Source organism: Girardinichthys multiradiatus, chromosome 9 (assembly GCF_021462225.1).
Source record: "Girardinichthys multiradiatus isolate DD_20200921_A chromosome 9, DD_fGirMul_XY1, whole genome shotgun sequence".
Taxonomy (NCBI): domain Eukaryota; kingdom Metazoa; phylum Chordata; class Actinopteri; order Cyprinodontiformes; family Goodeidae; genus Girardinichthys; species Girardinichthys multiradiatus.
The window spans coordinates 26,139,198-26,153,084 of record NC_061802.1 but is presented as its reverse complement, the minus strand read 5'-3'; the positions used below and the strand labels follow the sequence as shown (position 1 = coordinate 26,153,084).

General features: G+C 38.5%; 1 protein-coding gene across 2 annotated transcripts in view; it reads left to right on the top strand.

The window, feature by feature from the left end:
• Positions 1–13,401, top strand: part of cep350 (centrosomal protein 350) — a 41,674-nt gene extending 28,273 nt beyond the window's left edge. For both annotated transcript variants that reach the window (XM_047375046.1, XM_047375045.1), the window contains exons 27-37: positions 2,885–3,141; positions 3,542–3,741; positions 3,932–4,076; positions 4,579–4,739; positions 4,868–5,001; positions 5,168–5,229; positions 5,344–7,100; positions 7,500–8,021; positions 9,119–9,265; positions 9,783–9,905; positions 10,557–13,401. In XM_047375046.1, coding sequence (XP_047231002.1) covers positions 2,885–3,141; positions 3,542–3,741; positions 3,932–4,076; positions 4,579–4,739; positions 4,868–5,001; positions 5,168–5,229; positions 5,344–7,100; positions 7,500–8,021; positions 9,119–9,265; positions 9,783–9,905; positions 10,557–10,724 — 3,676 coding nt within the window. In that variant the 3' untranslated portion in view covers positions 10,725–13,401. The remainder of the gene's footprint in view (positions 1–2,884; positions 3,142–3,541; positions 3,742–3,931; positions 4,077–4,578; positions 4,740–4,867; positions 5,002–5,167; positions 5,230–5,343; positions 7,101–7,499; positions 8,022–9,118; positions 9,266–9,782; positions 9,906–10,556) is intronic.
• The last annotated feature ends 486 nt before the right edge of the window (positions 13,402–13,887 follow it).

Below are 13,887 nucleotides of genomic sequence, written 5' to 3'. Positions count from 1 at the left end.
TGCAATTAAATTGTCACAGAAATCTTAACTATATGACCTAGACACCATGCCAACCCCTGGCTAATTGGTATTTATTGTGTTTGCTGTATAGGTCATGTTTAGATATTAGATAAGGTCAGATTTACAGATGACTCCCTCATTCAACTTCCAGGTTTTGATTTACTACCGATTTCATGTTCTTAAACGTTAGGTTGAGCTAGTGAGATATGAACTTTAAAATGTTATCTTAATGTTTTGTGGTATTTATTGCAATAACAATAAAAGGGCCAAAATAAATATTTAAAGCATGTCACTGCTTATAAACAGAGCCCCACAAACACAAAAACGGATCTTATAAATAAAAACGTACCCATTGTTAAATAGGCTGCTTCAGTATATCATTTACCTTAAGTTGTGCAGTTGCATTGCTGAGCTTCACATAAAAACTGCATGAAATCATATTTTCAAATGTGTTAATATTTGTCAGTGCTCTCATGGAATTGCCAGTGAAAAAGATCATGGTAAAAGTAACAATTCAAACCATGCTGTTAGTTTTTGGTGTTTGCACACATCAGTTAGAACTTATCTGACGGTTATGACAATAACGCACAATTCTCATCGCAATACATTTTTTTTTCCAATAATTATAAAAAATGCAGTTATTGCCATCCCCTAGTTTGAAACCATGCATATAGGTACATACACCTTATTTGCAGTAGAACCACACTTTCTCATATTGCTCTCTCTCCCTTTCTCTCTACATGTTCTTTCCCTCTTTTGTCTTTTTACAATCCGTGTGTGTGTGTGTCTGTTTTGTTTGTCTGTACCCTTATGTGGCTCTTTTGACCTTGTCTGTTGTAGACAATGTTCCCCTGTCCACTACTTCTTCTCTGTGTTCACGGCCCACCACTGGGCTTCCCTCAGTGTCTGTCTTCCCAACCTCCACCCTAAATTCCAGCTCTTTATCTACAACCAGTTGGTCAGGTACTGTACAGTGCTCTCTTTCTCCACCTAGCCCTGCTTGGCTTCACTTCCGCTCCCACCCCCACCCTATGGAATATGCTTGTGTTCATCCACTGGCACTGGGACTTTGTGGAGGGTGGGCAGGTGGCTGATGCCTGATTGGTGTGTGTGTGTGGGTGTTTTCTCTCTTGTGGGGTATTAGGAGGGTCTTTAGGAGTGGAGTTGAAATGAGAGCTACAAAGGTGCCCAAGGAAAGCTGCTGAAATTAAATAAGCTAACTTTCTGACAATTTCAACTTTGAATAAAATTATTTGGTTTCTTTTTTAGTATTTCAGCTGTAACTCAAAAAGGAATCTTCTTAATTAAGCTTCATTATATATTTTTGATAAACATGAAATGATGAATTACTTGCTGCTTGTGGCAGTCAAAAGTTATGTTTATTTAAAGGAGTCTTCCTTGCTGGATGGGAATTTCATTCATTTCTTCTAAGTCTTCTCCCATTGTTTTTTTGGTTTTTTTTCTCTCAGTATGAATTACAAAAACATTTGCTGCGAGCCTTACTAATTACTACATACCAATGACTTGTTCAACCACAGCCCAGTTATCGATGACAGACACATTTTGAAATAAAACAACACTTTGTAAAAGATCTTGAAGAAAGTAGATCCTAGATGGTGCCCTCCATCTCTGTAAGGAGCTCTGTAAATCGTATCTTGCTTCTTTACTATCCAACTGTTACAGAGTATGGGATAATAAATACAGATGGTGCTTGGCTGTAATAGAGTTTAGTGTCTGAGTTGTCATCAGTATACATTAGGTCAAGAGAACAGCTTCCTAATTAGATCACAGCTAAATAACCCTGCATTGTAATAGCAACCATAATGGCAAGACACTGCAAACACGTCTATGATTGACTTCTCTTACTTTTTTATCTACATTTACAACTTTTTGCATGTAGAACGTAAAGTATAAAATGGTTTGGGAAAACAACTTTTTTCTGGCTTTTGTAGTATTAACAGCAAAACTGTTGGAATGTAGGTGTTTTTTAAAAAGGAGCAACTGTCTGGCAGCGGGTACTTTATATTTCCATCTAAATCTTCTGTAATGGCTCAGTACATTTTGTGTGTGCGCGCTCTTGTTTTGCAGCTGAGTGAGGTCCATTTTTTTGTATTGCACCATCAAAGTGAGGACTGTTTGTTGTAAAGTGAGGACATTTTCATGGTTCTCACTTGCTATTTTGCTAAGGGTTTAGTTTAGGACTGAGGTGTGAAATGAGTTCAGGTGAGGCTTAGAGTTAGGTATGTATTGGTAATGGTTAGGTTTAGGGTCAGGGTGAGGCCATAGAAATGGTTGAAAATGAATGGAAATCGACGGAAGTTAATGAGAGTCAATGCAAGGTCCTCACAACATATAATAAGAAAAGAGTTTGTGTGTGTGTGTGTGTGTGTGTGTGTGTGTGTGTGTGTGTGTGTGTGTCACCAACCCCTAGCTTTGTGTCTGATGTATGGATTGGAAATCCACACAGTTCCTTTTTTTCCTATTTCAATCTGAGTAACGTTTCATCACTTGTACGTGTACATTACTTTATTTAGAGTAATACTTTAAGCATGTATTGAATGTGTGTTTTTTCTGTGTGTTTCACAAAGGTTTGAGGTGAGTTTGCAGTAATAACTGGGATGTCTTGGTGATTTGGGTCTTTTTGCTTCTTTTAAAGTCCTGTTTAACATTGTTCATGCAAAATCTCAATGGCCTGTTTCTTCTCTCTCCCTCCTTTTTGTTGCTTTTTATTTTCATTTTCACCACATTAAACCTCTTCTTTTTCATTCTCCCATCTTCATTCCTTTCTTTCTCTTAATCTCAATTCTCTTTCTCAATCTATTTATCCACCCCCTCTTCATCCTTCTATTCTTTTGCTTTGTGTTTCAACCACCCACCTGTGCAGGTTTCTTACCAAGCGAGAGCAACAGTTGATGCAAAGGCGTCACCATGCTGAGGAGCTGCTCCAGTGGAAACAGCAACTTGACCAGGAGGAAGCGGAGGTCCGAAGGATGGAGAAAGAGGCGCTGGCTGCGTGGGACCAAAGAAGACCTCAGGACAAGGATCATAAAACGTCTGCGAGCGATGAAAAAGATATCTCTGAAACTGGGTCACAGGCCTCTCACCACCAAAGCTTAGAGCCCAGATCTGACAGTGAAAAGGGTGAGACTTTGGTTTCAAATCCATTTGATATTTACTAGTTCTTTTTGTTGGGGTTCAGCCGGGTATTTTTAGAATTAGCCAGTTTTGTTGATGTAATTCTCAGTGTAAACTTAAAAGGCATTCAGCAAAATCTATATCAAATTGTATGTCAGTTTAGGAATATTTTGTTTTTTCCCATTTGTATCGTGCAAAAGAAAGTTGTAATTGAACCAGTTAGTTTATTTGCCTTATTGATTACATTTAAGACTAGCTTAACGTTCTTTATGATTCTGAAACAATGTATTCTGCAACTTTACTTAGATCAGTTTTAGCTTTCAAATTAGAACCCATCAAGTTTTTGTACAGTTTGGATAATATTAATCAATAAAATTTTAATTTGCTTCATTTGTTCAACTTTCAGAGCTTGTAAGTGAGGACAACTGTTCCTCAATTACAACCGAGTCCAGTATACACACAGAGGGACCAGGTTCTCAGCACCTAGAAGGTCCATCCTCAGCACAGCCGGCTTCAGCTGCTGAAACCCCTCTGGCCTCAACTCAGAGCAGCCATGCTACGTACACACAGGACTTTTCCACTGAGGGACATTTACCTGCTATAAAGGTAAGAAGAAATGTTTTTTTAATATATGCTTTGTGGTCAGACTTCAGAGTTTGAAAGTGTTGAAGATGTTTCCATCCGTTTTTTTATTTAATTGCACACATACATAATTAATGCTCTTATTCCACTGATCAGATTATCTGTAATAAATGTCTCTCTTTCCATTCTTCCTCTTCCTGTCTGTTCTTTGAAGTCCTCTCCACTCAAAGGCAGCCACAGCCCTGCTGCCTCTCCATCAGACGGCAGCAGTAAGACCAAGATGCAGCTCCGCTCCTCCTCCCGGACACACAGTCAGGTCTTCACTCAGGTCCTAGATCCCCCCACAGCTATGCAGCCTGGTAAGTTACTCCTAAAAACGCACACATTTTAGCGGCTAAGAATCATTTAAACTTGTGTTTACACAAATATGGGAAAGATAAAGCACGGAGTGGACATAATGCAGCTGTATTGTTGGCACTATGTGATGTGATGCTGCCAGAAGTACATTATGTGAGCGTTTTACTGATACCTAACTGCTTAGCTATGGGATAGGAGAGGCAGAAACTGCATTTTTCTTAATGTACATCCAAAGTTTTGCTGTCTCAGTTTTGCAGTTAAATGTTTTATTCATTCATTCACTGTCAGGCCACAAGCATTAACCCTTCGGGTGCATAATGCTATTTGTTCATTGTGTTTATGAAAATGAACTTTATTCTCTCCCAGAGATAGGAAATATACAGTAATACCCCCAGAAATGTGTTCCAGTTTCTGTGGGTGAAATGTGGATTATCCTCTGCTAAACATGGGGCTAATACTCTGTTCACATTCTAGCCGTGATTTTACATCTGACGTTTTCTGCAGAAAACATTTCAGACCGAAGTGACATCGAGAGTCGTATCAAGGAACTAAGAGAAGAGCTGAGAAAACGTAAGATCATGGCCTACCAGCTGAAAAAAGAGCAGAAGAAGCGTCACCAGGAGCGCCTGAAGGCGCAGGAAGCAAACCTGTTGAAGCAACTTGAGGTAAATATGTTGAACATGTAAAATTGTTATTATTGGGGAATTGTGTGTTTGTGCATTTATCTTTGTGCAATTTGGCAGATTCTTTATAATTATACCGTCCCTGTTTGCTCTGTTTTATTTTGTTATAGAACTACAACAACTTCATTGAGAAAACAAAGGCAGAACTGAACAAGGAGCCAGACTCAACATCTGATACAACGTCACACATAAATGATTCCAACTACATTTTGGAGCAGTCATCTGTTAAACCGTCTCTGCACAGGTACAGAAAAGAGATTTAGAAATTGCATTCGATAGAGTTTTGCATTTATAGGACCTTGCGAAATTATTAGATACTAGAATAGAACATGAATGCTTTTGAAAGGCAGTCTATGTACAACATTTTTAAAAAGCATTCTAATCATTTTAATGCAAACTCTCCTTTTCAGGTCTGACTCCATCAACAGCTCTGCCTCTGAAGGGATGCTTATAGATGTATCAATAGATCAAAGTGAGTAGTTGATATTTATTATTATCCAGAAGTAATTCAGATACAAAATATATTTGAAAAGATATCATTGAAAAATATATATATTTTATTAATGCTTTTCTCTTATTATGGCAGACGCCTTTCCTTCGCCTCATAGCGGAACTGCTTTCAAAGCTTTGCCCAAAGATCTTCCTAACGAGGTGCCCAAAACTCCCAGTTTGGTCGAATACAGCAGACCCATTGGCGATCATCTATCAGATTCTATTTCAAGATCTCCATCCAAGCTGGAGTCTGAGGATGAGAAAGCTTTGTCTGATCATAGGTCTGATATTGAAGAACAGCTAGATGTGGAAGTAAACTCCAGGTCTGAAGATGAACAGTCTCACCTTCTTAGACTTGACTCTGAGAAGAAGTTAACTGCACCTAAACAAAACGAAGAATCTGAGGCGGAGGAAGCTGCAATGTCAAATACTATAACACCTGGTGCTCCTTATTCAGCTGTTGTCAACCTGGCAGCTTCACCACATGCAAGCTGCAGTTCTTCATCCACTGATCCCCCTTTGTCCCCTGACTCAGTGGGCTTCTCTTTAAATAAAGATCCACTCGTAAAGGATGTTGAGGCTTCTTCTAGAACCGATGGATATAACGAGGACTTTGAATCAGCAAATTCTTCACCCAGGGAGGAACATATTTCTAAGCTCGAGTCTCAAATCTCTCTTTCTCATACAGAAGTTAAGCATTCAGGTAAGGAGTCCTCTAGGGCAACCCCCACTTTTGACAACCAAGATGAAGAAGAAGAAATACCTGAGGATATGAGCCAGCATTCTGCTGCTAGTGAACAAAACCACTGTTCAGAAAAACTACTGGAACTCCAGCAGAAGGGAGAAGATTTAAAATTTGACAATAAGACTGAGTTTTCCAGCCAAGAACCCGCTTCTCCCACATTCATTCTAGATGAAATGCCAAGTTTTCATCTTGGAGACCGGGTTCTTGTTGGAGGTGTTCAGCCCGGCACTTTGAGATTTAAAGGTCCAACCAGCTTTGCCAATGGCTTCTGGGCAGGAGTGGAGTTAGACAAATGTGAAGGGAGCAACAACGGCATGTATGATGGGGTTGTTTACTTTGAGTGCGAGGAGTCCCACGGTATCTTTGCTCCTCCAGACAAAGTTTCACACCTCCTGGGCAAGTTTGAGCTCTATGCAGATAACACAGAAGATGAGGACTCTTTCTTTGATGACTTGTCTGATAAAGGTGAGGCAAAACACAAAACCGTAAAAGACAGTTCTCGAAAACGAGAAGATCCAGAAATCAAAAGTGAACAAACATCTGACAAGGAAACCAAGTCTAGAGATGAAAAGGTTTTGGATGAGAGCGACCATATCCCAATTAAGACCAAACCCAACCTCAATTCACAGCATCAAAAAGAACCTGAACATCGAATTTGCAATGGCAACATGAAGGACATAATTTTGGACTTGAACGATGCATCAAACACATTCCTCATCCCAGATGAAGATAGACTTGAGGAGAAGAATGAGGAGACAACAGCCGTCATTGGGAGAAAGGATTTTGATGTTATGCAGGATTTGATTCCTAAAGATCAGACAACAGAAATCAAGAATGATAAGAGGGAACAGGAGGAAAGAGATCTGCTGGACACTTTTGCAGATAAGCTGCTCAACAACTTCATCAAAGATTCTTTTAAGAAATGTGCTGAAATAAAGAGAGTTAAAGAAGAGAAGATCAGAAACGCCAACCAGTCAAACGGATGTTTGATTGTTGGAAATGATGAAGACAATTGGATTTCTTCACTGAAGCAAAAAGATAATCTACCCTTCTTTCTACCGGCTGAAAAGGAGGAGCTGTCTTCTCCTGAACTGTGCAACAAATCAGTGAGTGTGTTTCTGATACTTGTTTAGGAAGTTTTTTAAAACGGTCTGAAATAACCTCTGATGATGCAGATTATAGAAAATGATTATTGGCTAAACAGTGAGAAAACACCAGCTGTGAGGTGATCTAGCAACCAGAAGTTGTTTGTTTGACCTGGAGGTTTTTTAATGTGTACATTCAAAGTCCAGCCTTGTGATGACAGACTATTGATGTGCTGGTAAAACTGACAGCTGCTTTATCTTTCCCAGTAGAAAGCACCATTACCCTTAAAACTTTAAAGTTTAAAAGTATAAACTACATGGATATAAATGCACCCGTGCTGGCATGCTATGTACTTATAAAAATCCCTGCTGATTTCTAATTTGAGACTGAAGCAAAGTATAAATTTTTTTTTTAACCAGGAGAGTCCAGTGTTTGGACCCAGTGGTCAAGAGGAACTTGCTAAGCGTCTAGCTGAGCTGGAGCTGAGCCGTGAGTTGCTGGACGATCTCGGTGATGATCAGGACTGGTTCGATGAGGACTTTGGTCTCAGCTCACGCAGACAGCAGCAGAAGCTCAAACAGAAAGAAGAGCTGGAAGGTGAACTTGGCAGGTCTGCGTCATCATCAGGGCCACACATGGGGGGGGTGGTTTCATCATTAGGTGGGGAATCGCAGGTTAAGACTCCACCAAGACCTGAGCTACCCCTCCCCTTGCCTCCCAAACTCCCTGAGCAGCCTGCTATGGTTGTGCCGCACTCAGCCACAGAGGTGGAGAAAATGGTCCATTCTGCCACACAGGAAATCTGGGAAACCTTTGACCTGGGAAAGGAGGGGTCTCTTATCCTTGAACAACATCCAAAGCCTACACCTTCCCTGGAGTATTTAGGCAAAGAGTCCAGCAGCCAGGACCAGGAAGCCCTCTCCATCAGCAGTTACAAAAAGGTAAAACTATAAGATGACAAATTAAGAAAATACATTTGACAAAAACAACCATACAGATGTTGTTCTGCCAGATATCTTGGCAAGTTTCGAGAACACTGACTTTTTGACATAAGATAAAAAATGTCCCAAGTTTTCTGTTTCCACTGAGATCTGTTCATTAATGTAAGGGATGCCCCAATCAATATTTGTTTTGGTTCTGATACAGAACCAAGTTGCTTAAGATGAGGCATTTGCTAATACCAAGTCCCAGCCTAATACTTAATATGAATAAAGTCCCATGCTAAGTACAGTAAAGCCCAGAATTATTCCGACACCTGGCAGATTTAGGTTTGAAGTAATCTTTTAAATTTACAACATGTCTTTTGACAGAAAAAAATAATGACTTAGAACGGCCCACCCGGAGTCCTGACTTGGATCAGATAGAGAATCTGTGGAGGGAGCTAAAGAGTAGGGTGATGTTAAGGAGGCCTTCCAACCAAGACTTGGAGCATCACAAAAAATAAATAGACATAGCAGCGGAGTATGAGTATTTTTCTTTGTGGAACAGTTTGCTGATGTGGGTGCCCAATGCTAGATCTAACATTTTTTCTCTCTGTTTTGATATGACTCACTGATAATTCTGCTGTTAACATGTTTGAATGCAGCTTTAGTTATTCATGAGAGGAAGAAGCTTGTTCTCCAGCTTTATAAACTCAGCTCTTTAGAACATCATTTCATTTTAAGTCAGCATTCTGGAGATATGAGACCAGATCCGACGTCGCAGTCAGAGCTGCAGCCGGCTTTTTTCCACTATGAGCATGACTGGAAAGGGGATAAACACTTGTTACAGAAAACCCAGATTTGTCAGAACAACGGAGTATTGTAGAGGGCCTATAGTGCAGTTATGCAAGCCGTACATTTGGAGCACCAACAACAGGAATCAGGAGTTCAGTTTAATTAGGAACTCCTATACAGATCATTTAAAAATGCGTTGACTTGATCCTGTAATTACATGTCAGTCTCTTTGGATAATTAAAAACAGTGCAGGGGTCCATTTAGGTTCATTGAAGTTATAGTCCCACATTTAAGCGTCTTTTTTGGTCTTTTTGCTTTTGTAGTCTGTGTATGACCTGACATGGGAGATACTTAAAGAAATCTTTGCTGAAGACCCAAATACTGATCAGCCTCAGTGGGTCAAACCACGTCAAGTTAAGTCCTCCTTCATTCACAAAGTCAAGACATCTGGAGACATCAACAAAATTCAGGTAATGTCCCGCAGCTGTTACCAAACATCTTTACAGGTGTTTTTTGTACTTTTTCCATGTTTTTAACATTTCCTATGGTGCTTTAGAGCTCATGGTTCTGTCAATAAGAAATTACTTGGTTTACTGAGACCACTTTAAGGAAAAGTTTCATTTTTTACAATAAATAACACACTTTATCATGTACTGATTGCGGTCTATTTTAAGTGGTCCCTTTCTCTCTCTCCAAAAATCATTCCACCATCAGATTAAATTGTATTTTCACACACCTGTTGCCTTTCTACACATTCTTTATTGGTTGTTTCATCGTCGATGCAGTAGGGTTTCATAAACACCTTAACTGTAATTGTATAAAATATATTTTGAGTCTTGGAATATGATGTCCTTAAAAGTTTTTTTTTCTTACGTGTTAGGTCATTTCAGAGATTACAGTCTTGTGATTTTTAATGTATTTATTGATTTTACATTTTAACTTTGCAACCAAGATAACTGAATATTTTTTTATTTTATTCTTACTCAGGAATTTATCACAGAAGAAGTACTGAACCTTTACGGTCTGACACAAGATCTGAGTCAAAAGACCGACTGGCAGAAGATGCTAAAATTTGGCAGGAAGAAGCGGGACAGAGTCGATCACATACTGGTAAATATTTTGTGTTTCTTTATATTGTGGGAGTTGGCAGCATAAAATATCAAACTTCATGTCAGAGTGGAACATTTTATATTCTAAATGGGGTTTAAACCAGATGTCTATCATGTTGCTGATTTACATTTTTATAAAAGTGTCTTAAGAAATGATTGGCAGATTTTTTTTTTTTTTTTTTTTTTTTTTGACAAATATTTTATTTTCATAAAGATTATAAATTTAAGAGTAGGGTTTTCTTTATTTACATAAATTATAGAACTTGATATGATTAAACTTAACTTCTTCCCCTTCATTTTTTGAAACTGTTGTGCCTCTGTTATGCAATATTTAGGTTTCCATCAGCAGTTTTATTTGCATTTTACAACTTGTGCAAAGAAACATCCTCTCCCACTGGGTCCTAATGGAAAAAATGCTGTTTTTTGTTTTTTTTTCTTGGCAGCATTTTGAAAGCTTAGTAATTGAATTAAAAATTAAAAATGAATGTCGAACCACAATAACAGGATACAAGTCAGCATAAAACAGACATGATGATTGAGAAGTTAGTTCAACAGGAAATTGAGAAGAATGTAAATTGAACATCAACCTGGGAAGGTTTTAGTTTAGTCTTCTCTTATAGTAATTGAAGTTAAGCGTGTTTTTGTCTGTCAGGTCCAGGAACTCCACGAGGAGGAGGCCCAGTGGGTTAACTATGACGAGGACGAGCTGTTTGTCAAGATTCAGCTAGCAGACAGCATCTTCGAGGCTTTGCTGACGGACACTGCAAACACATTCACACTAATTTCTGACAAGAGAGCTAGAAGAGGAGCTATCTCCTGACTGCCTGGATTATAAAGTCCAAGTTCTTGCTCTGTCCTAGTCTCTCCTCGCCACTGTGAAATTCAAACAACCTAACGCAACGCTAAGACGTCACCAGATCCTTTTCCAGTTGGAACTTTCTAAAGCCTTCAGTTCCACTGTTTTCTTACAGCTAAGCAGACTGCTTCTGTAGCTTTTATTTGCTGAATTTCCTTCGTCATTTCGGTTTAATTTGTTTGACACACACAGAATGCCTCTTCAGCAGTGCAGCCTTCCCAAACCACAGCACCACCTAGTCTCAGTTCTCACCTCACAGATGAAACTGGTCGTTCTATTCCTCCCAGTCTGAGACTTAATGGGATGGACTGTGCCATGAGAAAGCCCATGAATGCTGCTAAACTGGTCTCTTCATCGTGGACTTAAATGTACCCTCCACATGGAAGAACAGCGGTAATGATTACATTTATGTGGAGTATAAAAAAAAATATTAATAGCTCAAGAAATTGAAACAAACTAAAATTACAGAGTGCAGTCTGTTATCTGATAACAAGCTTTGGCTTTTCATCTCCATATGAAGTTATTTGTCTGAACATTGTGGGGAGTTTTTTATATGCACTGCTCCCATTGTAGACATAATTACTTCATGCCTGGTCTTTGGCAAGAGCAGCACATGCTCTGTTATACTGAGGTCAGCAGACTTATGTCTTCTAAAAATATTCCACAATGGCACTAAGATGGTTTTAGAGTTGCAGTTCAAACAATGCAGACCATACCTCACATTATGGACGTGAAAACCTTTATTTGTTGCTGATCAGACTCCATTGCATTAGAACATTAAAAAGTATTTTGCTTCCTTTATTATTTATTTTATGAAAATGCTTGATTGGAGGAGAAAACTAAATCTGAATTGTAAATGACCTTGTCAACATTGCAGAGACGACATATTTTTAACGTTGTATAAAGAGAATCTAAAGTTATTATTAAAGCACAATTGAAAATGTGAATGTGAATATAGCAATACATTATGTAAGTGGAACAAGAAGAAGAACATAGAGAAACTGTTTTAATCCTTAAAGCTGTAATGTTAATAATTAACTAAGTCTGTCTGACTAACTGCTGTCCAGCAACCTAATGTAATCACTGTGTTCCACCTTCATAGTGGATGTAAATATTGGATGTGGATTTCGGCCATTGAACATGCCTCTCCAGAGTTTTGTGCATTAATATAGCTGTTTTTTGTTCAAGCTAATAAAACTATGATATGCAGGTGGGACACAGACAACTGGCAGCAGGCTTGACTAGGTATTCGATCAATTATGGAAGAGTACTGAAATGCTGGATTTTTGAGCCTTCTTCCTTCCTATAGTCAATTTGTTTTCTCTGAACATAGAAAACTTGTGCTGCTGTTTTATCGGTTGCTGAGCAGGAAAAGTTCTCCCCAAATAACATGTGACTTTGTAGCATCATGTACTTCCCTGCAAAATTATCTTTAAACAAGCCTTAAAAAATGCACCCTGTTAGTTTTCTCAGAAAGAAATCTCCATTTTCCATGTAAGTGCCTCCTTGGGTTTTGTACTTATTGTGTTGATCTCTCAACATCAGTTGGACCTGCTTTCTTTGAATGTACCTTTTATCGTCTGTATTTTGAACCTCCAAATGCCTGCTCTTCCTTATTTCCAGCTTCTGCCTTATCAATTTTCTTGTGTCAAGATGTAGTAAAGAACATTGTTCACATCCCCTTCATTCCCCTGAGCTCAAACGTTGTCTGAGGAAGTCTCAAAGGTTCCTTCTTTGTGTCGACTCGGTTTTACTGATGTACCTTAAGGAACCTGTTGACAGTCTACCCATGAGTGACTCCAGCCAACATGATTCACAGTGAGCCATTGCACTGATCCCTCAGAGCACGTAGGATTACATCCAAGACCTTGTTTGTATTCTGCTGCTTTGATCAAACAAAACGCTGCACCAACTGTGTGGCGTGTGTGGCAGAGCTCTTTATTCCTCATTGACCGTTAAGAGCGAAAGTGACCTTAAACTGAGTTTTTTTTTGTTGTTTGTTTTTGTTTAACTTTATAGTTAATGTACAAAAAGACCAAAACCATTTGATACCAGTATCACCATGCTGTAGGACTTCGTATGTCTGCTTTAAAGGCATATTACATTAATGGTGACATAGTTTCTGTAAGATGTTGTGGAAAACCCTGAAATTGTCCATTTGAATTGATTGTATGTGGGATAAAGTTAAATTTCTGTCTGTATCTATGCAGTATTTGGTCGTCTTCACTATTTTTAATGTACAGACCGAGCAGCTTTTAAACCCCCGATGAAGTCGTAGCAACAAGCTGTTCACCGGTCTGTGGTCAATTTTCTCCACAGCAATGTAGCTTAGCTTTACCCTCAGAAAATATTTGGTTTCATTGCAGTAAAGAAATTAATTGAAATGGATCAAACATATTTATAACCGTAACTTAGCATAGATTTAGCAGCCCTCTCTTTTGAAATGTTTGTGAATATTTATAATGTCTTGCGAGACTGGATGTAAATATTCTTGTCGATCCAATTTGACCCACTGTTACTGTAACCTGAATGATTGTTGTAAAATAAATACTGTTTACTTTGCAAATATGTACATAGTATATATTTGTTAACTAAATAAAATTTGAAACTGTAAATAAAGCTTTCACTGTTTCTACATGAACAAGTAGTCATGTTTTCTTTCAGCGCTGACAGCCAGTGCAGGACTTAATGTTTACGTTTGTGACTGTAGTCGGATGTGGTTTTTCTGCTGGTTTCTGTAAAACCCAGGATTACATGTTGCAGTGTAGGGTTGCATTGTACCAGGTCATTTTAAAGGCACAACCTTTAAAATGGCCTACTCTTTACGTGGAAGTTTCCCGTTGTTTTTTGTGAAATAATGAACATGTTCAAATTTTTCTTTAAAATTGAAAATTTAAATTCAATAACAACAGACATGATGTGAGTGCTTATAAGAGAATAAAATATGGACACTTCAAGTAACTCTGCTGCAGGAGTTGACTCTAAGCTTGAATAAATTCTCTTTTTTTTTTAAATTAAGTTTCTATTAACAAAAAGTAACATTTTAAAATCAACCCTGCTGTGTTGTGCACAGTGTAAGCACTCTAAGAATAAACTAGATTGTCTGCAGTTCAAACTACCACTGTAA